Here is a 26,242-nt window from a genome sequence, read left to right as displayed (position 1 = left end):
CGGTCCGGTATCTCCACAATGCTCCCCGTCCTCAAAGGCAAGAGATAAACGAAAAGAAGCAAAACTATTTGACAGACAAAAGGAACAAAAAACAAAGTGAGAGATTAGGAAGAGAGACAGACTTCTTGTGGTTTGAGCTCATTTTCCACTCATTCTCACTTCATGTGGCTTATCAAAAAGCACCAAAGAGGTTTTTACCCATATATCAAATATATTAACTTTGATGCACAACGTAGGTCCAAAGAGACACGGCTGGGTTTTCATTTTCTTTTCTGTGGAATAAATTTACGGGATTCCTCATTTGATGTTTTTAATGGTCTTTTTTTTTTTTTTTTTTTTTACTTCTTTTAAGTCATTTTTGTGTCACAAATCTTCTAATGTGCAGAAAGGGTCTATTTTCCATTTTCTTTCACGTATGGCTGACTATTTTTATGTTGGTTTTTTTCATGAATATATTTTATTGTTTACTATTCCAAGTATACAGTAAATAGCTTGGCCTTGAGACTTTTTTGTGTGTGGCCTGCTTCCAACCCAAAACGGTAAACTTCCTGTTCAATTTCAGCCAAGGCTCCTCAGAATATTTTGTGTTCCTGTTGAAACTTTTTCCGGCGCTCTGTTATGATAGACATGTCGACCTCAGTTTTGTGTGGATCGATTAACTGGTAACGAGGGCTAATTTTCTTTAACTTTCCAGGGGGTGCTGAAGCAATTGACGCAACATGGGCGTGACTTCCTGTTCAATTTCACACATGGATTCCTGAGACTTTTTCTTGCATCCTGTTATAATAAACATGTCTACCAATTTACTCCCAAGCAGGGGCCAAATGATCCATATCCCTGAAAAGCCCAGCGCCACATTTGCATTAATCCCATCGTTAACGTATTAGCATCCACCTATCATATGTAAATGCAGCCACTCCACAGCCATTATGCTGGAATTTTAGGTGGGGTCTTTCCCAAGATAGGGGTTCATGTTGCAAACATATTTTGTTTTCAGGTCGCATGTCACACAGAACTTTATCCCAAACTTGTCTGGTTTTGATGGAATATATTGGATGAAAGCACCATAAGCTCAGGGACAGACAATCCTCACTTTTGCCTATTCTCAACAATAAAAAAGGGACACCTGGGTCCATTTGGACAGCCTTATTAGCACCTTTGCTCAGCTCAGCTACATTCCAGCATAATTTCTGTGTAGACAGTTACATCCGCATTTACATGTCAACAGTGTATGACCGTTAAGACAACAACTCCCAACAACATCCCCAATTCAAAGCGAAGGGCCAAATGGCGCCATTTGAAAGGGGAGGAAAAAATCTTGAGATATTAACAGTCAGAGACATTGACGATGATAATGTGTCTATAAGAAATTCAAAATAAGAACAAATATTAAACAAAGGTGTGTTTCAATTATAGGTGTACAATTGTGGAACAACTTTGGAATTAACCTGAAGAGGTGTGAATCACTGGTTGCAGCTGTTTGTATGTGCAAGTTATTGTTTTTTTTTTGTGTGTGTGTTTTTTTTTTTTTTTAGTAAGGGGGTAGGACTCGCTAAGTTTTTTTTTTTTACTTCTACCTACTCCCTTTTGAACATGTAAGTTGTGCTTAATGATGACCATGTATGTAAAAAAAAAAAAAAAAAAACATTTCTTTTTAATATTTTAATTTTCATTTCAGTATTTCTGTTGCTGATTTATATGTTCAATAGGGATGTAATGATACCCAAATGTCACGATACGATATTATCACGATATGACGCTCACGATACAATAATTGGCACGATATTGTGTGGAGGTTGGCAATATTTAAAAAAGGTCACAATATTGTAAAAAGAAAAAAAAAAAAAAAAAAAAAAAAAAGCTCATACTAAAAAAAGCACAATATTTTGCTTTTGTACATAACATCAATGTTATATTATTATGTTTTATTATTATTACATTATTATTATTATGTTATGCTGTTAATGCACGCACACATTAAGTACCTCCACATATTGACTTGCTTTACTGGCATATTATGTTCCCCTTCATCTGACAATTAGTGTAGATTTTCAACATTGAAGGGCCAAAACATCTCTAATGAAAATTAAATTTCACTAAAAATAAAAAATAAATAGCCACCAGAGGGTGCTAGACCTGCACAAATGGAAATCAACCTCACATTTTTAACAGATGTGTTGCATTTAAATATCGTGAACATGACGACGACGATATTGTGGCAGTTTTAATATCACGATATTGCGCTTATCGTTACATCGCTAACGTTCAATAAACAAAACAAACTCGTTCATTCAAACAGGTGGTTGGGCCTTGTTTGCTTTTCTTTCTAATGTTCCAGTGGGTGCAATTGAGTGAATTTTGTGGGGTTGTGTTACCCCTACAATATAGGATGAATGCACTTGCAAAAATCGGTGTGTTTTATGTCATGTTCAAGCCTCCACCCCAAAAGGTGAATAAAACTAAAAATGAAAATGACTAATATGTGAAAAATGTCTACAATATACAACAGTTGTCTGTTCTAAAGTGCAAAAGTGGAGTTAGTCATGGCATCCTCCCTCTATTTGAGGAAGAGAAACTTGACCACAGGGCTGGAAGCAGCGTGTTTCCAATTGTGTAACATGTACTTTGACTACACTCACTGTTGTCACAGTTGTGCTCGTGTTTTCCACCAAAGCCACAAAAAGTGAACACTTTTTACACGTCTACAATACAAGGCAGTTTAACAGACCTTCTCAAAGTCCATATAGCATATGTTAAGTGTACGGAATATTTTTGTTATGGTTGCTCAACTGTGTATCATTTTCTTCAGTGTCCATTTTCTGAACCGCTTACTCCTCACAAGGGAGTGCTGGAGCCTATCCCAGCTGGCTTCGGGCAGTAGGCAGGGTACACCCTGAACTGATCGGTAGCCAATCGCAGGGCACACAGAGACAAACGACCCACAACCACACCTAGGGACAATTTTCAATGTTCAATCTGTCATGCATGAATGTGGGGAGGAAACTGGAGTACCCAGAGAAAACCCACATAGGCATGGGGAGAACATGCAAACTCTACCCAGGAAGGCCGAAGCCCGGACTCGATCTCATGTCCTCTTCACTGGGAGGCGGACGTGATAACCATTCATCAATCGTGCTGCTCATTTTTTTTCTTGTATGTCTTGAATATGAAATAATAAATAATCAAAACTGCTATTAAAAAAAAAATAATAATAATAATAATACATAAATAAATAAGTGTTTTAAGGTGCCAAATTCATCCTTTTCCCCCCCAAAGTGGTTAATTTAAAAACTAAATTTATCCTTAGTCTGGGGATTTAATGTGCACAGTAAGACAAAGAGGAATTCTTGTGTAACACATAAGTTAGGATATTGGATCTCCATAATGACTTTCTAAAAGGCTCCAAAATGAAGGGTCAGCCTGCACATTCCTTTAGAGGTTCACAGGAAACGTGGCACAATGGAGGACGAAATGGCCCAGAGGCGTAGTCCACCAGCCGGGACAAGGCCAAGTGTGCTCTCACACACGTGCGCACACACAAGCTACTTCAATACTTTTCTCGTTAGGCGCATAGATTTTTACTTCTAATGAGATCATCCGCCGTGGGCCAGCAATCACATACTGTAAAACAATCAATTCAAGTGGCCTACTTGGCACTGCTTTTAAGTAGGACTGCATGATGAATTGATTTGATTTGATTTTTTCTTTTTTAATTAAGTAAAAAAAATATTTTGCATTTCCGTGGTTCAAAATGTGTCTCTGCTGATGTGTACTGCTTACACTAACAAAGCTGCCGACAAAAAGAAGGTAGATGCAAATGTGCAGTCAGCAATTAGCAGCAGTTAGCAATTTGGTTGTTGTATTTAGTGACTTAAACAACAACTTGCAACTTTAATTCTGTCTAACACACAGAAAACATGGGCGAAATGTGCTAACGTGATGCTCATTCATAAGGTGGTCGAGAATGAATAACAAGCGAATTGTATTTCTGAATGTTTGTTGTGTGAATTTCAGAATTTGCTTAACTCCAGATTAACAGATGTCACTGAAGTTTACAGAAGTGTGTTTATGAATTAAACGATTGAATAAATGTATTTTGTTCATTAATTTATACCTGTTCAGTGAAAACTTGGATGTCTTATGGCCTTGTTTTCATCAGTCGGTTTACGAAATTTTTTTAATGCTGAAATTTCAGGTTTTTTGGTGTGGTTGTGGACCCAAATGTAGAGAAGCAGGGTGAGATGGCAAAGGTGAAGTAAAAATAAATAAATAAATAAATAAATAAAAATAACCAAACCAAACAAAAAAGCGAACTGCAAAAGTAAGCACAGCAAATCGGGGAACAACAAGGCACAAAACCGGCAGCATGACAGAGGGAAAACAACAATGAATCGACGCGGACAGAGGGGAGACAAAATCCTAAATAGACACACACTAATTGACAATTAGACACAGCTGGGCAAGACACAAGTGGTAGAGGATGCTGATTGGTTGAAACATGAGGAAGGGCAGGAAAACACAGGTGGACATGACAATGCTTGACAAGACTAGCGGGGCACACAAGGACAACAACGCAAAACACAGATCATGATTGAACTTAAAGAAACATGAGGACAAAATCAAACTAATCCAAAATTAAACCTAAGCCATGACAAAAGTAACAAAGTCAACCCAAACCATGACACACTTATTTTGATTTTATTTGATTTGTTTTATTATTTTCAAATTAACTACCGGTATATAATCTATAAATATTTATTTCTATTGTTTCTTGTGAAAAAATAATAATGATGTCATTGTCATTTATCATTTTGAGAACTGATTAAAATCAGAACATTCAAATTTTGTAGAAAAAAAACATCTGTCGACCAACCTCCTTCCTTCTGTCTTTGTCAGCTCATGTGACTGGTCTGTTATGACAAACATCTCAGCTATTTCCACGTCCCACACTTAAAGCCCGTCATAAAAGGCTTAGCAGCAATCAAGCAGTAAAGTAGTAAATAGCTGTGTGTTATTTTCTCTGCACTTTGAGTGAAATATAGCCACGGTCATAAACATGTGCTTTCTTTATTCCTTGAGTGCCTTCCAGGAGCAAAGAAAAATAAGGACACTAAAGGCCTGTAATTGAGGCTTGTCAATCATCGCAGGGATGATGTACGGAATGTTTGCGCCTGAGAAATGTTACACGTGTAATACATGCGTATAATATACAAAATATACACATGTCATCTCCATTTACAGCTCTGTGTTTGGACTTAGGGGTTAGAACACACTTTGAGATGGTCACGCGCCACTTTACAGCACACATAAACGCACAAAACACAACTTTTCCACAAACATCTACAGTGATTAAAAAAAGTCTACACACCCTTGTTCAAATGCCAGGTTGTTGCAACAAGATAAATCATTTCAAAACTTTTCTCGTCATTAATGTGACCTATAGGAGGCGTTGCAATATGATTGACCCAGACTGGACCCATTATTTTTTTTATTTTACTTTATTGAATCATCAATCATCATGCTGCATGTATAGAGCCGATGTTGGCGCATGACGTCGGCCAGCTCACGCCCTAAAATATTGCACCCCACCCTTGGTCCGTTCTACTGCATTGAATAGGAGCTAATGTCAGTGGGTAAAGATTTGTGTGCCCCAGACTGGAAATACGTCATGAAATAGACAAGAAGAAGGAAACAAAAATACTGTTCATCAAGACCAATTACAAATAGACAGACATATATTTTGAAATATTCTACTCGCCATCCTAAGGATTCAGGTTACGACCAATTACGGCTCACCTGTCTTCTGGTTTGTGTCGTGTGATGTCCGCAAGCTGGGCCCTGAGGCACTGTGATGTCATTTTCAGTCAACAGCAAGTGGCAAAATGGCCGCCCCCTGAGATGGATAAATACAGGTGGATTTTTGCTGCTGAATTCATATTCCACAAACACATTAATCACAATACGGTTTAGACTAGTGGGGGCTCATACAACATATTAGGATGAATTTCCTAGCAGGACTTTGTCACACTACAAGCCCTGGAGTTTGCCCCAAATGGTCGACTTTCTGTTCAATTTTTAGCATAGGTCCTTGATTCTGTGCCCTGTTATGATCCATCCATCCATCCATCCATCCATCCATCCATCCATCCATCCATCCATGCATCCATTTTCCTAACTTCTAATCCTCAAGGCCAACCGATTGTGTGTTGATCAGAGAAACTGGTGCCAAGGTATGTTTTTTATTTATTTATTTTTTTTCCAAGAACAGCCCATTTTTATGGCTAAATCTTCAAAACGATGACACCATCCTCCGCTAATTGCTTACGATAATCTTTCTGATAATTGATAATCGGGCCTTTACCAACTTGGATCTGAGAGAATTCTCAAATTTGGCACGACTGTCATTATGAGCGTATCCTGCTTTACAAGCATGGATATGTAATGCATCTCTTTAATAGTTCTTCCAGAACTTTGATTGCATTATTGAGTTAAATAAGACCAAACATTTCGACGTGTTTAGACTCTTTTTGCTTTGAGGCTCGTTGCATTTACATAATCATTCCACACATTCCAGCACCTCTATTGACACACAGGGTGACAACGTTATAAAAGGGAAGATCAAAGACGTGCCCATTTGGGCTCTTTTCCTGTGAATCAGAGGTGGGATGTAATCAAGTCCTTTTGTTACAGCCCTTAAGTGAATTTTTCAAATATCTACACTGTTCTTGAGTGTAGGTATTATTATTCAGTATTTAGTATGTATTTTCTGTGATGACGTAATAGATTCGGAGAAGCAAGATTTCCTATATGGCCTTATTAAAAGAGAATTGTTTGATGTTGCTGGCTCTGACAATGATTTGTGCCGAAAGTGTTGCATCTTTTGCAAGCATAAAAACTAAAACAACAAGCTTCAAGCATTCAGCTAGCTAAATTAACATTTTTTGTTAGTCAGTTCATAGGAATTGGAATACATTTTGATAGCATGAAATGTTGCCCAAGCCTCCATGGGGCACAAAGCAAAAGTTGAAATTTGGGTGCTCTATTTCTGCCAGTAATGATTATTGATTATTCATAGCTCAATTTCCCAATAATAATAATAATAATAATAATAATAATAATAATAATAATAATAATAATAATAATAATAATAATAATAATAATAATAATATCCAACTATCCATTTTCTTAACCACTTATTCCTTACAAGGGTTGCGGGGGTGCTGGAGCCTATCCCAGCTGGCCTCGGGCAGAATTTCAAACAACTTTAACTTATTAGTGGTTACAAACACTAAAGTCGAATAATTGAGTCTTCAACTATGTAAAAATGTGCAAAGGCTTTTTTATTTATTTTTTATTTTTTTTTAGCAAAATAAACCTCTTAAATCCACACATTTGTCTTTCTTTTCATGTTAATCCGTTCTTCCTCAATGTGACTATAAAAAAGAGAGATAAAACAAACTATTAAACGTGGTGCTTTGGGCTGGCTCTGGATAGTAGAAGTTTTTTGTGCTGTTTATTGTATGTAATTGATAGTAAACACACGCTATTTCTTTTGTAACTAAGTAAATGTTTTTTTTGTTTTACTTTTCCTGAAGGAGTTGAATCATACTAGAATCTTGTTCTAAATAAGTGCCTATACTTTAACTTAAGTACACGAGCATTTTTGCACAGCTTTGTAAACACATACCCAAATCATTCTCCTTTTTTTGTTACACGATAAACCCAGCAAGCCCTTCCTCCTCCCTTTTCTTCCCCCGCTGCTGCTTTTTACACGTCTGATCCCCCGAGGGAGCTCCAGTTGAACATTCCTGGCATTCCCGGCTCGGTCCCTCCTCCCTGTTGGCTGATTATCGGCCCGCCTGCTTCCCCCAGCATAAGCAGCATTTCACACAGCAGCAGCAAAAGGGGAGGACGTGCGTTTTGGTTCCTCAAAGCCAAGCGAAAGAAAAAGAAGACGCACACAGGGTTGGAATTAATACAAAAACTTGGATTTCCACACATCAGAGAAACACTTTTTGTTGTCAGGATGAGAGCCTGAGCTGGTAAGACTGACTTTCTGGTCCCCTTTCCACTCTTTCCCCCGGTTAAACACACAATCAACACTTACTGTATCTTCTTAACAACTAAAGGTGATTTCAAAGCGAGATAGAAGACGAAAAGTGATTTCCCCGGACAAAGGTTGCTTTTGTGTGTTGTTACTGCTCCGTGAGATTGGAATTTTGGCCGCATGCGGTTTTTTTTTCTTGCTTGCTATGGAAAAAAGTATCCACATTTTTATGTTGTCGCTGTTGAGTGGAGTGGAGAAGACATTGAATGTGCTGCCTTGTTTTTTTGAACGATATTTTTTTTTAAAGTTGTGTTCGGGCCTTTATGACTCACAAATAACCTCGTTTTGTTTGGTAGATGCAGAGCTACATTAATCCACAGATGAAAAGATCCATTATTCATGCATAAGCTGAACTCAAAAGGGATTCCTTTCTGTGTTTTGAGTTTAAATGACAAGTTCATTATAAATAAGATCCAAGTCAAAGTGAACATGGGAAACTTTCTGTTCACATTTCACATTGAAACCAAATTGAAAACATTTTAGGAGGTGATCTGAGTCCAATTTGCTTTTGAGGTATCTGCACATGGTAATTCTTGTAACCAAATTGAAATCAGAGCTGTTTATTGGTGTTCACATGCCAGGTTCTTTGAAATATGACCTGATGCAAAAAGAATCGTTGAAACCGAATTAAGGTCACTTCAGAAGTGGTCATGAGAATGATGACCTTGTTCTCAGTCAAGCCAGTAGTCATTCAAGACAAAATGAACCTGGATTACTGTGTTCACATTGTGTATTTTAAGCAAATGGTTCCATAGATTTGAAATATGTGGAGATGGTGTTTTTTGTTTTTTTGTTTTTTTGCTTTAGGAGGATCCATTCGGTTCTCATGAAGTGTCAGTTACTTAGAGGAGGACCCAAGGCAAAGAGAACCTAGGCCGTTATAGATGTTAAGCCTTTAAGTCAAATTGAAACCACTTCTGGAGGTAGTATTGGTCTGGTTCACTTTAGACGGGTCTAATTACTTCTTATGAACAACTCCTCTGATTGGGGCCCAAGTCTGTGACTGTTAGTGACTACTCTGAAAAGGGACTTCCAATTCTCTGTCATTCCAGTGACAAATCAAGGCAAAGTGAACCTGGAGCACTTTGTAATCACATTTTTATGCCTTGAAATTGTATTGACACTGCTTCTGGAGTTCATAGTCTGGTTTGCTTCAGTTTTTATAATGTGTTCAGTTGGGGCCCAAATGTGAAAACACCCTTCTGCTTAAACACTATTTGCATGTGTCACAATCGGTCATCAGCCATGCTAATACAACCACATCCTCCTCGTCTGTAGGTTTCACAGCCAATTCAGTGGAATCAGCGGAGACAGAACTGAATCCTCAGAGAGAATCATCATGACATCCACCGAGGAGCCGTCCGGTACGGTCTTGCACCGGCTAATCCAGGAGCAGCTTCGCTACGGAAACCCAACCGACACCCGCACTTTACTCGCCATCCAGCAGCAGGCCCTGCGCGGGGGCAGCGGGAGCAACAGCGGGCCCAGCAGCGGGGGCGACATGGGCCGGAGCCCCCGGTCCTCTCTGGAGAGTCTCACCCAGGAGGAGCCTCCGTTCCCCCAGCTCTCCGCCAGACAAGAGCCCCAGGGCCAGGAGCACCAGGGAGACTTCCACCATTCTGAAAGCGCCTTTCAACTCTACCAGCTCCACGGCGAGGAGCTGCCCACCTATGAGCAAGCCAAGGCGCATTCTCAGTACCTGGCCACCCACTGGGCGCCACCCAGCCCTGGTAGGCAGTCCCATGAGGGGGCCTTCCACGAGGAGGTGGACGAGACGGAGCGGAAATGCGCCCACGCTCGGTCCCTGAGCGAGCACCGCATGCAAATCTCTCTGGAGAGGAACGATGCCGTTGCCAAGGCGGAGGCGGTCAAGAGCGCCTCTCACAGTTACCCCGAGCTGGCTTACTACACCCAGTGGGGCCCCCAGGGCACAGAGAAACGCAACCCTCCACCTGAGTACTCGGCTCCCGTCCAGGGACAAGGATTTCTCCCACACCAGGCCCAGGAGCCTGCGCAGGCCCCGCAGCACAGGTACAAATTGAGCTTAATTGCGCCTATTCACTACGAAGCGGCATGACATCACACTCTGTGGTGTGGCTCCTCGTTGAGCTTCACATGCGTAAACACATACTTGAGTCATACTTTCCTTCTTTTTAAAGCAGCGCCCGTCCTAAGATATTTGTAATACTTGGCATCCTGTGGATGGAACACCTCAAATGCTTGCTTGCCTTGGCCTTTCAAAAATAGTCTAGTTCCTCACAGTGGTTGACCAGCAGCCGCCCAAACACTATCAGGAGCACTGACCTACATTTACAACCTCATTTGTCGTATTTGTTCCATGAAACTGTATGAATTTAGTCAAAATATTGTATTCTCTTCCATTGGTAGCCTCTGTTGTTGCTGTGTCAATCTAATCTGCCTATAGGGTCTTTGGAATCAATAGTGCTGGCTGATTTCATCAAAACTATTCAGTGAACTTGACATATTTGTGGCTCGGCATTTGTGAGTTTTTTTTTTTTTTTTAAACCTATGCTTCGGTATTGGTATGTAGCATAGTGTTGATGGTTTTAATAATAGCGATGTGATAGTGGTGGCATTAAAGCAACACTAAGGAACTTTCAGTTTGACTATGGCTATGTATAAAAGCGGTAATGTTATGCCTGAAGGAAGCCCACATTTCCCACTAGGACAAGCGCAATGCGTCGTTTTTGAGCTCACGCCAGCGAGTGAAATCCGGGCCAATGTTTATCCTTGACTTTCCCTTTATCCGGGTGGCTTCCCTTTCTTTTTTTTCTTTTTTGTCTCCTCAGACAAAAGTTTTTAGTTGTTTTGCAAATTCGGCCAGGAAAGCAGTAATCAACATTCAAATTGACTCCCATCGTTGTAACAAATGGGGAAAGGGGGAAGTGACATATGCCATTGTATTTTTTTGTGTGGCAGTGATCCTACCATCCTCTTCAAAGTTGGTTAGTGCCAGTAAAAAGGATACAGACCCCCTCAGGCCATGGCAAAGGTACCATTCAACTAGTTTTAAGGCGATGTTTCATCAGAAGAGTTCTGAAAATATTTTATTAAGGTTGAAAAGTTCCTTAGTGCTACTTTAAGAAGTGGATTAATTTGAATATGTCTCCACTGAAGGCCCAGGTACCAAAAGCCACGGCATAAACATATGATTGACTCATATTTTCCTTCTTTTTAAAGCAGAGCTGGTCCAAAAGTATTTGTAATACTTGGCAAGCTGCGTCTGGAACACCTTACATGCTTACTTTGGCCGTTAAAAATAGTATAGTTCATCACTTTACATTCTTTACTGGAGCCGGCGCGTCTGATGACCAAGGAGCTGGAATAGAGAGTGTATTGTCTGAGCCTTCATGTCTCCAGGCTGGCCCCAACACTCGTACAGGGGTTGGGTTGGCTCCCATTCAGGATGGTGTCACTTAACAATGTCTCGCCCACAGGTACATCCAGTCCGGGCCGCCAGCCGACGTCTCTTGCTACAATGCGTTCTCCGGCTTGCCCCCTGCTGGCTTGGAGGAACCCAACCAAGTGGAGCTGCTGCTGATGGAGAACGAGAGGCTGAGACAAGAGCTTGAGGCTCACCGGGAGAAAACGGGTCGTATTCAGAAGGTGAGGCCAGGGAGAAACTCATACTTCTCAATCACAGAGTCCGTAGCTTGGTCAACATTGAAGTTGACCACACAGACATAAGGATTTGGTATCGTAAATATCAAACAAGCCTTATGATGTTCATCGCAAAGGAGCAAAAATATTTAGCCCATTTTTGGGGGTGCTTCAGCGCAAGCGACCTATCACAACCCCAAATCCCCCGCTCTTTGTACCACCCAAGCACCCCCAAACATCTTTATGGCACTCGTAAACCTCTAGAAACGCCGATGGTACAGTGGAGATCAGTTTTCTTGGTATCATTCATTGATTCAACTTCTATCGATTACCATAATAGAAGAACAAGCTCCCTTATTTTTACACATCTTTTGGCCCTGAAGTAGAAATTCCTTGCTTAAGAGCACCTCGAAAAGCAAACTGACATCAAAATTCAAACTTTGCCAACTGAGGTTCTGCCACCCAGTGGAGAAAAAAAAAAGATGTGTAGGCATAAAATTAGGGTCAAAAGCCAGAATGTGCACAAAGAGCAGTTGGCTGCGAACAAAAGAGTCCTTTCACTTTTTACACAGCAGGCTGCCACCTGCCACCAAACCCCCTCAACCCCTCGCCCTCCGCCTCCCCGTCAGCTGCGTGTGGGTCACCACCCGATCCAGTTGCTGGCCCTGAAAAATCTATATGGCCTGTTTAGAATTAAAATGAGCGCACACATGCGCTGCCGATGACAAAGGGAGGAGTGTGTCTAAACACAGTAGTGTGACCTGGTTGGGACTCTGTGGTATGCAAGGTGGCAGCTGCATCGCAGCAGTGCAGATGAGGCCGAGAGAATACAGACAACTGGTCGCTAGGGTTATCTTTCAGAGACAGGTGTCCAAGATGGGGCTACTTTCTTGGATGGCAAAAGAATTCTGTGCAGCAAGGTATGTGCATACCGATAATCGGGTTGATTTGAGCGTTTTCCCTCACATGAAGTTAGAGTCAGCAAAGGCTCGATTATCAGATGACTCTTAGGGATTATCCTGTGGTGTGATCTGTTCCGAAAAAGGTCAGGAACTGATTTAAATTGTTAAATGTTAGCATATTATGCCCTTCCAATTATCTGATGAGTCTGAACGATTATCCTCAGTGATTATCCTGTGGTCTGGGATGAGTATCATGAGTTAAGTGATTGGTTGGGATGATAACCGTAAGTATTTGACCTGTTCAAAATCAATGATCACACATCCTTATGTGTGTTTTTATGACATGATATGAAACAATAGTTAACTAAGCAAGGCATATACTGACAATCGGGCCCGATTTGAGCAATTTCTCACCGTTCCTAAAGTCAATAAAGGCCCGATTATCCTGTGGTGTGGGGGCGTGTTAGCAGTGATTTTTCCAGTCAAGCCTGACAATTGTAACATAGAGATACGTTGCCGTATGTAATGTGTTCAGATCAAAAGCGGCATGTGTGTACAAGGCTTTAGAGATCAAAGGGAACTTGTCCAAAATGCTGCTTTCTCCTCCCCATCAGTCTTCGTTTTGGTTGAATCCATTGGGAGGTTTTCAGCACTGCTATGAGCTAATGTAAATGGCAACGCCTCCGCCTGGTTGGAAAACGTGGCTTAATTTTTGACTGCGGTGGAAACAACTTTTTTAGTACCTCAGCCAGTCTGTAAAATATCTCCGGAGTTATGTCACATGGCTCTGGCCTTGTCTCAGCTCAAAAGAATGATAACTAGCAGGGTTGGAAAGATTTCTCCCCTCTTAGGCCGCAGCTCTGAGTAAACATGCCTGTAATGGTGGGTGTCTTTTTTTTTTTTTTCTTTTTTTTTTTTTTTTGCCGTTTCCACAGGCCAGGCACAGGCATGCACACCTTCATTGAGCTGGCAGACTTCCACAGACCGCCGTGTGCTGCTCTTTGTGTGTATCTTAAATTGTGTGTGTGCGCGCGCACGTGTAGTGTGTTCTTGCACCTGGAACGGCGGCTATCATCCCTCAGGAATGTCGATATAAATCAGTCTCACGGGGAGTGGTGCGGGCTGGAATTCCTTCTGGGAACTGTAGCATGCACACACACACACGCGCGTACGCACACACAGCTTAATGTGTGTACATATGCGTACTGCCTCTTCCATGTTAGTGGATCTAAAACTGTTTTAGTTTTAGTTCTTCCAGGAGATGTTTTTTTTTCCCAATGAGCCCCTCATAATCCTAATGCTGGTTAAAAATGCTATAGGAATGAAAAAAATGGGTGGTCATTATGTTATGAAAACAAACGACTATTTTTTTTTAGAGAGAACAAAAAGTCGTAAGAATATAGTTGTACCTTTTGGAGAAAAAAAAACATGAACAGAGACATAGTTTGTTGGGATGAAAAGTCACAAGTTTACGGGAATAAAGTAATATTTGTCCAAGCTAAAGTAGCAATTTTATAATATTTAAGTGAAACTTTAATAATGGAAGAAAGTCATATTCCAACAAGTGAATTTCAAAAATACGTTATTCTCGAAGATGCTATTATTCTCTAAAAAGAATAGAACTATAGTCTCAAATAATGTTTTTACTTCTTGAAAAATGTAACAATATTCTTGAAAAAGTAATTACCGGTAGGTTCTCAAAAAATAAATATATGTTTTGCATTCTAAAAAAAAAAAGCTAGTCTATAGGCCTAAAAAATACGCCTTTTATGCTTATAAAAATAAAACTGTATTCTCAAAAATGTGGTCTTTGTTCTTAAAAAAAAAGACGAAAACAATTAGTTCTAATATCCCTTGTTCTATTTTTTTATATATATATAATTAAATGTTTTAAAAAAATAATCTTTATTCAAGCAGTGATGTCAGATTCATGTAACAACACACAATTTATATCTTTTATTAATGATCCAAAATCTAAAGGAAGGAGTGATTGGTTTATTAGTATGTTTGTTTTATTGGCCACCAGTCCCAAAGCACTTTAAAAATACCACATAATTCATTGCAAATTATTTTGCAAACTGCCCCCAGTTTGTGTAAACAACAAAAAGCAACATTCCAGTTTCTCCCTGTCAGGTCAGAAGGTTAACCGAAAAAATTCCTTCTCTGTCTATTTCTGTCCCTTTCTCAGTTGGAGCAGGAAATCCAGCGCATTTCCGAGGCCTACGAGAAACTGATGCAGGGCAGCAGCAAGCGAGAGACTCTGGAGCAGACGTTGAGGAGGAGGCTGGTAGACGAAATCCGCAGGCTTCAGGATTTCAACCGAGACCTGAAGGAGAACTTGGAAAACGCCCGGACGCATGTCGCCAAAGAAGTGCAGGTCGCCGACCACAACCAGCACATCATGGCCAAACTCCTCGAACAAAGTGAGTTCCAAAGAGAACAATAATTTGTCGTCCTTTCCGGTCATAGTCAGCAAAGCCTGATTATTGATTTTATTTTTATTTATTTTTTTATTTTTATTTTTATTTTCGCCAGATAGGCTCAGAAAACAAAAGTTGTGGCCCACAATCGTAAGTGTAAAAGATGTTCAATATTTACGATGGCAAATCCTGTGAGAAGTCAGCCACGTGATCGCCAAATAAGCAAGGAACACTCACTGACAACCGGGCTGAGTGTGAGCATTTTTCGCATCTTTCGATCAAAACCAGCAAAGACCCGATTATTGGATGCCTCTACAATATCATCCCGAGTGATTATCTTGTGATGTGGAGTGTGATAAGAGTGATTTCATCCCCAATCCCCATCCCCATCTGCTGGGGAAACAATCGGGACCAACAATCATGAATGTTGTCTTTTCAATAGTTTCAATTGTGAGCATTTAAAACCCAATTGCAGCTGGAATTGAACCCGTTTACCAAAACTACCAGTTAGCAGTTCTTAAATTAGCTACTACATAAGCTACCAGTTAGCCAAGTTTCGTCCATTACAACCTAAGCTAACAGTGAGCCAAGCTTCTTCTTTTACTATAAGCTACCTTTTAGCCAAGCCTTTTCATTACTACCTAAGCTAACAGTTAGCCAAGCTTCTTCTATTACTATAAGCTACCTTTTAGCCAAGCCTTTTCATTACTACCTAAGCTAACAGTTAGCCAAGCTTCTTCTATTACTATAAGCTACCTTTTAGCCAAGCCTTTTCATTACTACCTAAGCTAACAGTTAGCCAAGCTTCTTCTATTACTACATAAGCTCCCGTTTAGCCAAGCTTTTTCATTACTACCTAAGCTACCAGTTAGTCAAGCTTCTTCTATCAGCTACCAGCTAGCCAAGCGTCTACAAGTACTACCTAAGCTAAGTTAACAAGCTTCTTCCACTACTACGACCGCTACCCCTACAACTACATTAGTGTATTTTTGGGCAGTCTGGATGCCATTAGGAAAGGTTTGGTCCAACAAAAGACATATTTGTGTGTGGTACTGCCTGGGTCACCTTGTGTGTGTACCGCAGATATCTCACGCTTCATGTGTAGGGTCTCCCACATTTTGGGATAAAGTGTTAAACATTTGTATGTGTCTACACCCCACTTTAGTTGTCCTTTCTCTTTTGTAATCAGCATTCTTGATTGGATTAAGATAGCGTGGGGTCTCTTTGTAGCTAAGAGTCTCACACATGCAGGAATTTCCCTTGCGTAACATTCACATCCTCTTTAGAAGGCTTTAGAAAATTCCACCCTCGTCGTACGGAGAGAAGTGAAATGAAGTGGCACAGAATCTCTTGTACTGCACACACCTGTTGTTGAACTGATTTATGTTGTCTGCAAGGGGAACTGGGATCAAGTAGAGTGCCGGTGTTTGTATGGCCTTGATGAGGAATGCCAAAGCGCAATGTGGGTCAAAGGGATAGGGCAGCTTTCTCCCCCCTTTTTTTCCTCCTCCTTCCTCTCAGCATTCCGTGAGTGCTTCATTAAATGAACACGGGCCACCATGGAGGAGATTTTTTTTCTGCTGAAGTTTTAAGATTCTGACCCAGGGGTGTCAAATTTGTTGGAATGAAGGGTCACATCAGAGTTATGCTTGGTTATAATGGTGAATACAAATACTGTAAGTAAATAAAGAGAATAAGAAGGCCTTTTTGAAAGCCTGTGTTCTAGACTCTAAACATGAACTTACGAATTCTCGTTTTGTCTTCCCTCGCAGACGAGGAGCAGAACGCGGAGCGGGAACGCATGGAGCGGGAAGCCGAGCGCCTGCGGGCGGCGGCCGAGGAGCAGAGCCTCCGCAGCAGGAGGCTGGAGGAGGCCCTGGAAGCGGCCCGGGGACGAGGCCGTCAGCTGGAGGAGGAGTTGCGCAGGAAGAGGGCCTACGTGGAGAAGGTGGAGAGGCTCCAGAGCGCCCTGGCTCAGCTGCAGTCCACCTGCGAGAAGAGGGAGAGCCTGGAGATGAAGCTCAGGACGCGCCTGGAGCAGGAGCTCCGGAGTTTGAGGGCTCAGCAGGTACGTTAGGTCGGGGTTTGACAACCTTTATTGAGTCAATGTATAACACCACATAAAAAAAAAGTCACAAAAGTTAATTGTCAAGTCAAGTCAAGACAATTTTACTTAATTGGTCCAAAAATTATTATTTATGTACAACAAATAATGTAATTGTGTTCAAATTTAATAATATTCGATATTACTAAATAAAATGGTCAAATCTATTTGTAAATTACATTTTTTTTTATTTAATAATAAAATTAAACTAATTCATTTTAAATTTTAATTATGCATACTTACTGTACAAATAAAATGCTTTAATTTGCTTTTTTTTACATAGATGTATCAGGTCCTACCTTCATATATGATGTAGCCTAAAAAATTAAAATGGAAAAAAAATGTGAATAAAAAATATCTAAAATTAGTTATTTTAATTATATTTTTCTTATTACCGGTATATATTTATTATTATTTATAAATGGCATATTTATATTCAATCATTTTAATTGAAAATATAAATTTAATTATACATAACATTTTATTTTTTAAACTGTATTGTTTTAATAAATCAACTAAACAATTATCCAATGAGAATAATGAGAAGACTCATTTTTAAAAACGAAAAAAAAATAAAAAATTTAACCATGACTCAATAAAAGTTGGAAAGACAATAATGCTCGAGTGAAATTTCTCACCAACGATTTTACTTCACAGCGTCAGTCCCAACCACCTGGAGTGACCATGGGTTCCCTCCAAGAGCGTCTGCGCGAGCGAGAGGAACGCATCCTGGCGCTGGAGGCCGACATGGTGCGCTGGGAACAGAAGTACCTGGAGGAGAGCACCATGAGGCAGTTCGCCATGGAGGTGGCCGCCACCGCCGCCGCACAGAGGTACCACTGCTCCACCTACACAGTAACAGTGCTATCTTGACTTACAAGTAGGGCCGTTTTTTATTTCTATTTAATCGGCCGATATTAGCTCTTTTAAAATCGACAAAAAACGGGTGTTTTTTTGTTTTGTTTCGTTTTTGCTGACTCGTTAACAGTAACACTTTAAAATGTAAGACAAAAATATTGACATTTCACCGTGAACCCTAAAAAACCCCAAAAACTGCTAAAAAATATTTAGCTACTTTTTAATGTGTTTTTTCATTAAAAAAAAAAAAAAAAAATACTACATTGGCAAAAACAACAACAAAAAACATAATAACCTAACTTGTTGTACAAGGTATTAATAGTTTCAACCAGGAGTGGCCAAAGTCCAGCTTGGCAGCCATGAGCAACCCGGTTCAGGTTTTTTATTGACCCGCCACTTATTCTAATAAAACTAAACATGGCCTACACCAAAAGGTTACGAGAGAGAGAAAGTGTCTAACAGAGCACAATAAGTTGAATGTGTGAAGATGTGACTTTTTATTTTAAATAGCTTTTCTAAAAGAAGAAGAAAAATTAGAGTAAATCAAATTTCACATTGTAAATACATTTTAATTTTATGCGATCACACAAGCTTTTATTGAAAAAATGTTTTAAGTTTGAATGTTACATGAAATTGTGCAATTCTTTTTATCATAAAATAACTATAACTTTTTTTTGCATTTTCAATGACATGCTTTTTCTTAAAATGTTTTATAAGCTTAGTATAGTTGGCAGAATTGTTTTTCGCAAGTTTCATAAAACACAAAATGACGCGGTTTAACCAGAAATATATATTTTAAAAAAATACTATATGGAAAACCATTAAAAACACTTCGATATCCCTTCAAAAATCATTTTACATCACTACCCTCAAAAAATAAATGACTTCCAAATCATTTGAATTTCGAGAAAAATACACCTTAACGTAAGACTCTCTAATCTCTAATATTAGCTCCTCCCCCAAATACAAAGATCGTAAATTGTCCAGCTCTATCACATCAATAATACATCCTTGACAAGTTGTTACTTTCCTACTAGCACAGGACTTTGGCTCTTACGGTGTTATTACAGTAAAAATTGGTAGTGGTTCACTGTACTATAAAACGAGTCCTTTGTACCTCATTCACTGCCTTTGACAAGTATACTTGTCAATTGTATTTTTTTAGAGCGGTGCTAAATGGGGGCGAATCTGAGCATGCTCCACTATAAATATCAAACTTGGAAACAACTTTACTGATGCCCAACCACCGGTAGATGACATCATTGCCCCATTTTATAGGAAATAAACACAGTTTCAGAGTCCATGGGAGAAATGGCTGTATTTTGGCAAACCTACATTTTTCTGCTGTCAATTATAAAAGAACGGGACGGGACAAAAAGTAGGGAGTCTATTCTGTTATTTGGTTGATTCGGTTTATATATAATTATTGAATGTAATATCACGTGAGTATTGGAAATGTAAAAATTTTCTATAATGACTGGCAGTGAATGAGTTAAAGGTAATTTCTTTACATTTTTGCAGAGACACCACCATCATCAACCACTCGCCTTGCCACTCCTCCAACAATAGTTTCAATGAGGACCTACCAGTTGCAGACTTCCGGAATCAGGAAATGGAGAACAGGTGTGTACCTTTTGGGAGAATATTTGGCTCATGTTGCCATCTGCTCTCCAGAAGCCGATGGACAGCTTGGTTTGTTTATGGCTACTGTGGATCATCAAGCAGTTCGTTCCACTTATTGTCACTTGTCACCTAACTAATCTAATAGAGTACATTCCTCCCATTTTTGGTTCTCAGGATACGCGCTCTCTACGCTCAAATCCTGGAAAAGGACGCCGTGATCAAGATCCTCACCCAGCGGCTGCACCAGGACCAAGGACAGAAGGACGAACAGGCTCCCCGTACCAACCTCTTGAGCGTGGCCGGCGCACCCCTGAGACTGGCCTCCTCCACGCCCTCCATTTTCACATCCAAGAGTGTCGCCAAGAGTCGAGGTAAGGAACATAAATGGAGAAATATCTCCGTTTTCTATTGCTACCTATAGAACTATATAACTATGACTGGTCACCAGGCAATCGCAGGGCACATACACGGACAATTTTGAGTCTTCAATTAAAGGAGAAGTCAACCCCAAACATTTTTTTTGACAATAATATGTTCTATGCAGCCCCACTAGTCTAAATATGGTACTCTGTTTAATATCGTGTAGTTAGTGGAATATGAGTTAAGCAGCAAAATCCAGACGTTTTTATCCAACACAGCGGGCGGCCATTTTTGCTCAGGGCTCAGGTAACAACCAATCACAGTTGAGCTTCAGAAAAGAGGTGAGCTGTGATTGGTCGCTGCCTGAGCCATTAGCAACTGTTTTGGCATCTTCAGTCGACAGCAATAGGCAAAATGGCCGCCCTCTGAGATGGATAAAAATGGTTGGATTTTGCTTCATAAATCATATTCCACAAATGTAATATTAATCAGAATGTCATGTTTAGACTAGTGAGGTCACATATAACATTGTTAAGAAATGTTTAAGGTTGACTTCTACTTTAAGCTAGCATATCTGAAGTCAGCTGACTTTTTGGAGGAAAAGAGGGGTAGCACTCGCCAGTAAATGACAAGGCAGATACAGACAAATAATAATTCACATTGACATCTATAGACAATTTATACTCTTTAATGAACCTAAGATGACTTGTGTGGTTATAGGGTACAAAAAAAAAGTTTTGTCGGTAAATGAGCCTAGTTTACTTTTGCAACTCGTGTTTTACACCCAGCTGTTATTTCCCTAGGTAAGAGTCTGTCCGACGACCAGACCTTGCCAAGCCACCCATTTTCCGCTCAGTCGGAACCCAACACGCTGGAACGGCCGACGGAGGGAACCAAAGGCAAAGAGGCCTCTGGCATCAGCAAGCTCAACCCCGGTGGTGAGTAATCTCACTGATATGCACCTTTTGTTTACGAGGAGCTGATCATTCACTTGGCAGCTAATCATTGTTTTTTACGAGCATCGTGCGCACGTTTTAGGAACTGTGCCATTAAATAAAAAAATTAAAAAAAGTTGACTGTAGGGATGTTGGACTTGGTTGCTGCTCTCATTGATTAACCAAGCTGTGGCTTATGAGAGAGATATTATCTGGAATGTGCATGCTTTAGAAGTATGAGGATCTTGTCGATTGAGCACATTTTTCCACAGAAGCTTGTCTGAGTGTGGACAACTTCTGTTAACCTTTAGTCACTGATAGCACACCAGAGTACGGTTTGCCAGCATTTTCTTCAATTCAACAGTTTTTTCACACATTACGAGACAACTATAGAATGCAATATCTTAAGATACTGAAATGCTGTGGAGTTAAGTGAATTATTGAAATGTGGAGTGGTCTGAATTGGTTGAGAAACATGGAAAGCTCTTTGTAGTGTAATTAGTGGGGTTTAGGAATGTTAAATAGCCCCATATATATCCTGTGTGCTGAAAAGTTTGAAGCTCGAATGGTTTCAATTTGTCAAGAAATGTGGAAGGAGGTAAATATATAAAATAATGCTAAATTTGGGAATTCTAAGATTAAAAAAAAAAAAAAAAAAAAATATCAGGGATTTGGGAGTGTGATTTTTTTTTTTACAAGAAGTACTGAATGAGCCGAACAGTTTCAATTTAGTATTTATTGTTTATTTTCTTTTAATGTCTCCATCACTTGAATGGCAGAAATTGTAAATTGTTATAATGTGGAAAATAGTTCACAGAATTTCTGGGTTTTGTAAGGAATCAACTTTGAATAAATTTCTTGATTGTGTAACATATGTGTGACTCGCTAGCCTAATGGCGTAATTGCCTTAGTCATTTTTAACAATGTCAATGAAAAATACCAAATGTGCTTGCTAAAAATGATCTTTTTTTTATGCTGTAATTTGCAAAGATTTAATCCAAGCCACTTCTCGCTTGTTGTGTTTTTCTTGTTTAAAGAAAAGGTTCAAAAATAACTTTTGTTATTAGGGCAGGCTAACAAAATGTAAGTTTGTACCAATGTTTTAGTGATCATTGTAGTTTGGTATTTCCAGTTGAGTGAACTGATTTTTTTTTTTTTGGGAGGGGGGGGCAATTTGACCATTATTATCTTTGAATGTATATCTAATGGAAAATGATTCTATTTTCCTGCAGATAAGACAACGCCAAAGAAGTTGCTATTAAACCCTTTCCGGGGCCTGGAAGAGTTGGAGTCGGAAGCCGTGGAGATCTTTATTTAAAAGGACTGAACAGTCTGAGAAAGAATTCCCGAAATGTGTGAAGTCTGTCACAGGAAGAAGATATTGGATGTAAGAGGCTGGAATATCGTGGGAAATAAATGGGAGGGGGTGGGAAAAAGAACGGTTTTCCCATTCTTCGAGGAAGAGCTGTGCTCTGACTCGCGACTGCAGGCAGTCGGCCCAGGACTCTTCCCAGGTACTTGGACAGTATTTTGGATTGTGATTGGCGCATATATGCCAACATATTTATATACTGTATAAAATAGATGCAATTGCTGCTTCCTTCCTTTCTTCTTTTTCCTTACAATTTAATTTCCCCAATCCAGTGAATGACAAAGCTGCATATTTAACTTCTCAAATATAAACTTAAGCCTTGGTCTCTTGCTCTCTGAGATACTGTAAATATTCAGCATTGCCCTCCGACAAAATGTGGATTTTTTTTTTTTTTTTTTTTTTAAACCTGAGTAACCTCAATTTCGTCCAAGTTGCTCACTAATTTATAACAGACACTGTTGAATCGCCCGGGTTTTGCGTGTTTTTGCCGCCCCAGCAGCTGGTTCTGCCAAGGCCGAGAAACACGTGAACAGATGTGATTTATTGTATAAATGTTTTTTTTTTCTTTTTTTGCCAAACTGACACAGACCTGATGTTGTTTGTAAATGTGTGTGCGGAGGGCTGAGTTTATCCATAGCTGATTCGTGTGTGTGTATACATGTGTCATCTCCCTCGTGTGGTTGGTTATTCTGCTGGTTCAGATGATGTTTGTGCGGGAGTTTAAACACATTTTTGTGTTTACTGTGAGCTTTTGAACTAACAAACACAGGTTAATAATTATTATTATTGTTATTAAGTATATTTTTTATTCAGAGATCTGTATTATTATTATTGTACATAATATAGTGCTTTGAGCAGGATGCCAAAGAGTGTCTGTAAGTTTTTGTTTTTAAGTTATGTGCCGACAATCGAGGTCTAAGTCAAAAGTTGGACACAACCGAGCGAGTGTTGACTTCCAGCAGTCATTTCTGTCAAACTTCACAGCATTATGAAGGTTTTTACAGTTGAATTTCACTCGACATTTCATAAAGCAATAAAACATTTGAATTTACACGACCTGGCTTCCTGGTTTTTAATCGGATCGTTCAATCCACACTCATGGGTCGCATTAAAGTGTGTACACACATAGGAGAAATAGGGATTGAAACAATTAGTCAACTAGTCGAGGAGACGGTTGTACTGTGCTAAGACATCAATGGTGTCATCAATTAATCAAATCCATAATAATAATCAGGCTGAATTTGAGCTTGTCCCCACCTGAAGATCAAAGTCGGCAAATGCCCCATGATATGATCTAAAAGATTATCGTCACTGATTATCCATTGATTTGCTCAGAAAATGGTCAGAGCCAAGAATTGGAAATGGTTAAACCTGTTCAATATCTATAATCACCATTTGTCCAATTTTTTGCCCCATCATTTGTGGGGTCTCTCACATTCTGAACTGGTTAAGAATAAAAATAGGTATAAATAAGTAAAAATGGTTCTTCACCAAATTTGGATGAGATTGTCCTTAAAATCAAATATAAAAATATGATTAAAGATCTACTTTTTAAAGACAATAATTCTCTGGTATTGACACTGTCAGTGAGGAATGGATTTAACAGTGGCGAGCGGTCATAATAAGCTATTAATGCGGTGCATGCCCAAGCCCTTCAATAAAATCATTGAAATATTTGTCTTTTATACAATACCTTAGTTCTACTGCTTTAGTCTTAAATTCCTGTGTAATTTGTCCATGTTTTCCTTGCGGAGAGGTGGAAAGCCGACAGCGGATAGTTGGCACGCACAACCATCGCGATAAACGGGTGTCTCGCGAGAGGAAGCTCGGGTTTGTAAACCGGAAAGCTGACAGCTTTCGCGCATGCGCAATGAGAAATCAAGGTGTTAGTTCCGAAAGATTACTTTCTATACGGGCGCCTTTTGAATGGTAAAAAGGCTGGCAGTAAAGCAGCATTGTCGACAAGCATATCTGACAACGCGCATGCGCATAATAGGCTTACTTGGCTAGTAGTCAGCGGCTTTGCATCTTTGATAGAGGGCCGGAAAATGCCAGAAGAAACTCTAGCATTCTCGTCCGTGCGCCGCGGTCCTCCGGCCCATTCCAGGAATGCTCCAGCGAGAATATAATTTCAAGTGGTCGTCCTACTGACGTAATCATCATGAAAACGGGGAAGAATTTCGTCCCTCACTTTCAAGAAAGCACATACGAGAAACATCAGTGACTAGCTGGCTGGCCACATGTTAGCAAACTTTATTGTTGGTTGGCGATGTCATTTTTTCCTTCTCCCGGACTTAGCCCACATCATGGGCACGAGCCAGTTCAGAATACTGTACATTCCGACGTATTGGCAAATTTGTGGGCATGTGATTTTGTCATTTCACTCACCACGGAACTGGTTATATTTCAGTGTGTGTGTATCAACCTGCGTCAGTCTTAAATATTTCCGCTTTAATTTTAAACATACACAGTGGTATAAAATAATAATTAAATATTTAATATTGAAATTACTACTAAAAAAATACCCCAAAAATTTTCAGCTCGCGCTCTTACAGGCGCTATGTGACACTTCAGCATGCCCACTCAAAAAAAGTCACCGCTCGCCATTGGGATTTAAAAATAGCTTTACAATGTAATTGTGGTTGGTTTTCAACTTTTCACTACACTGCATCGTACTAAGCTGTTTCTAATATTTTGTGAGTATATTCAGACATTAATAGTATCAATCAAAAACTAGTATGAGCTTTTATTAGATGTCGCTGGATTGTGCCGGTGTGTCCTGGCCTTGAAGCGCAGGTTTATAAAAAGAACCCTGAGTGAGCCAAATCATCACTATTCTCGTCCATGAAACTCTTCCTGCCTCGCATTCATACTGCACATCCTCATTCCTGTCCTTTTAGTTCCACCACAGAGCGAGAGAACGAGACGATCATTCCTCATTCATGACTACCAGAGCCGCATTCTTCTCAGTTCTCGGGGTGGCCTCCTCGCCACCAAAAGTGCGTGTTTGTCATGCCTGCCATTCCCATTGCAACACCCTATACGGGACAATGAAAGGCACTCAGTCCCTCCCAGATTAGCCACTAATGCTATTTGAAATTCCTCTGGCCACTGCCTCTACCTTCGCCAGCAACATGTGCTACATTCCTACACACTTTTTTTTTTTTTTTTTCTAAATTGCCGTGATAAGACGAGCCGCACCCACCCTAAGTGTTTATAACCTAAACACGGGCAACAGACACGGTTTTTGACACGGTTGAATCGAGAGCACTGGTGTTTCAGTTGTGATGGTACTACACCCTAATGGTTTAGGGTTAGGGCCTAACCACTTGACTGACAATGACACATCAAAATGACATGAATGTGACTCACATGCTTTACAAGTCGCTTTAAGGTCAATAAACACATACCAATGTCGTAAAGTCCCCGCAAAGTGAAAATAAGTAGGTCATCGAAATTTGACACACCACAGGGAAGAGCGTTATTAACAAACCCGCCAAATCTGAACAATTAAAAAATGTAATGGTACATAAAATGAGGCTCTAAAATCATGAAAAATCAAGCTGTTCTCACTGCTTTTGAATGCTGTGGGAGAGTTCACCAAATGTAGTGAAACCACGCCCTGCTCAACTGTCAACCGTCCATCAATACTGTACCACTTTTATGACCTAGTAAAATGGATGTACGTTACATTTACTCTGTTATATTTACTTCAGTAATTTAGAGGTAAATTGTATTTGCAAGAGTAGTTTTGAAGAAACATACTTTAACTTGAGTTTATCTGTTAAGAACTGTAATTTTACTCCATTACATTGAGCTGAATTCCATTCGATACTTTCATTAATAAATAATAAAATTGCGCTGATAAAAAGTAAATATCGGTAGTTACTGACCAGTTACTCAGTACTTGAGTAGTTTATTCACTGAATACTAATTTACT

The 26,242-nt window shown here is 39.8% G+C and overlaps 1 protein-coding gene across 1 annotated transcript; it reads left to right on the top strand.

Moving 5' to 3' along the window:
• Positions 1 to 7,801: 7,801 nt before the first annotated feature.
• On the top strand, positions 7,802 to 23,353 carry LOC144021564 (angiomotin-like 2a). The gene is made up of 10 exons (XM_077525798.1): positions 7,802 to 8,042; positions 9,386 to 10,138; positions 11,566 to 11,734; positions 14,819 to 15,053; positions 16,823 to 17,118; positions 17,812 to 17,987; positions 19,534 to 19,635; positions 19,810 to 20,006; positions 20,799 to 20,933; positions 22,163 to 23,353. Exons 2-10 carry the CDS (start codon positions 9,447 to 9,449, stop codon positions 22,246 to 22,248), a joined length of 2,088 nt encoding a protein of 695 aa, XP_077381924.1. The 5' UTR covers positions 7,802 to 8,042; positions 9,386 to 9,446; the 3' UTR covers positions 22,249 to 23,353.
• The last annotated feature ends 2,889 nt before the right edge of the window (positions 23,354 to 26,242 follow it).

This window comes from Festucalex cinctus, chromosome 1 (genome assembly GCF_051991245.1).
Source record: "Festucalex cinctus isolate MCC-2025b chromosome 1, RoL_Fcin_1.0, whole genome shotgun sequence".
Classification (NCBI taxonomy): Eukaryota; Metazoa; Chordata; class Actinopteri; order Syngnathiformes; family Syngnathidae; genus Festucalex; species Festucalex cinctus.
The sequence above is the reverse complement of the archived record's forward strand: the minus strand, read 5'-3'. Positions and strand labels throughout refer to the sequence as shown.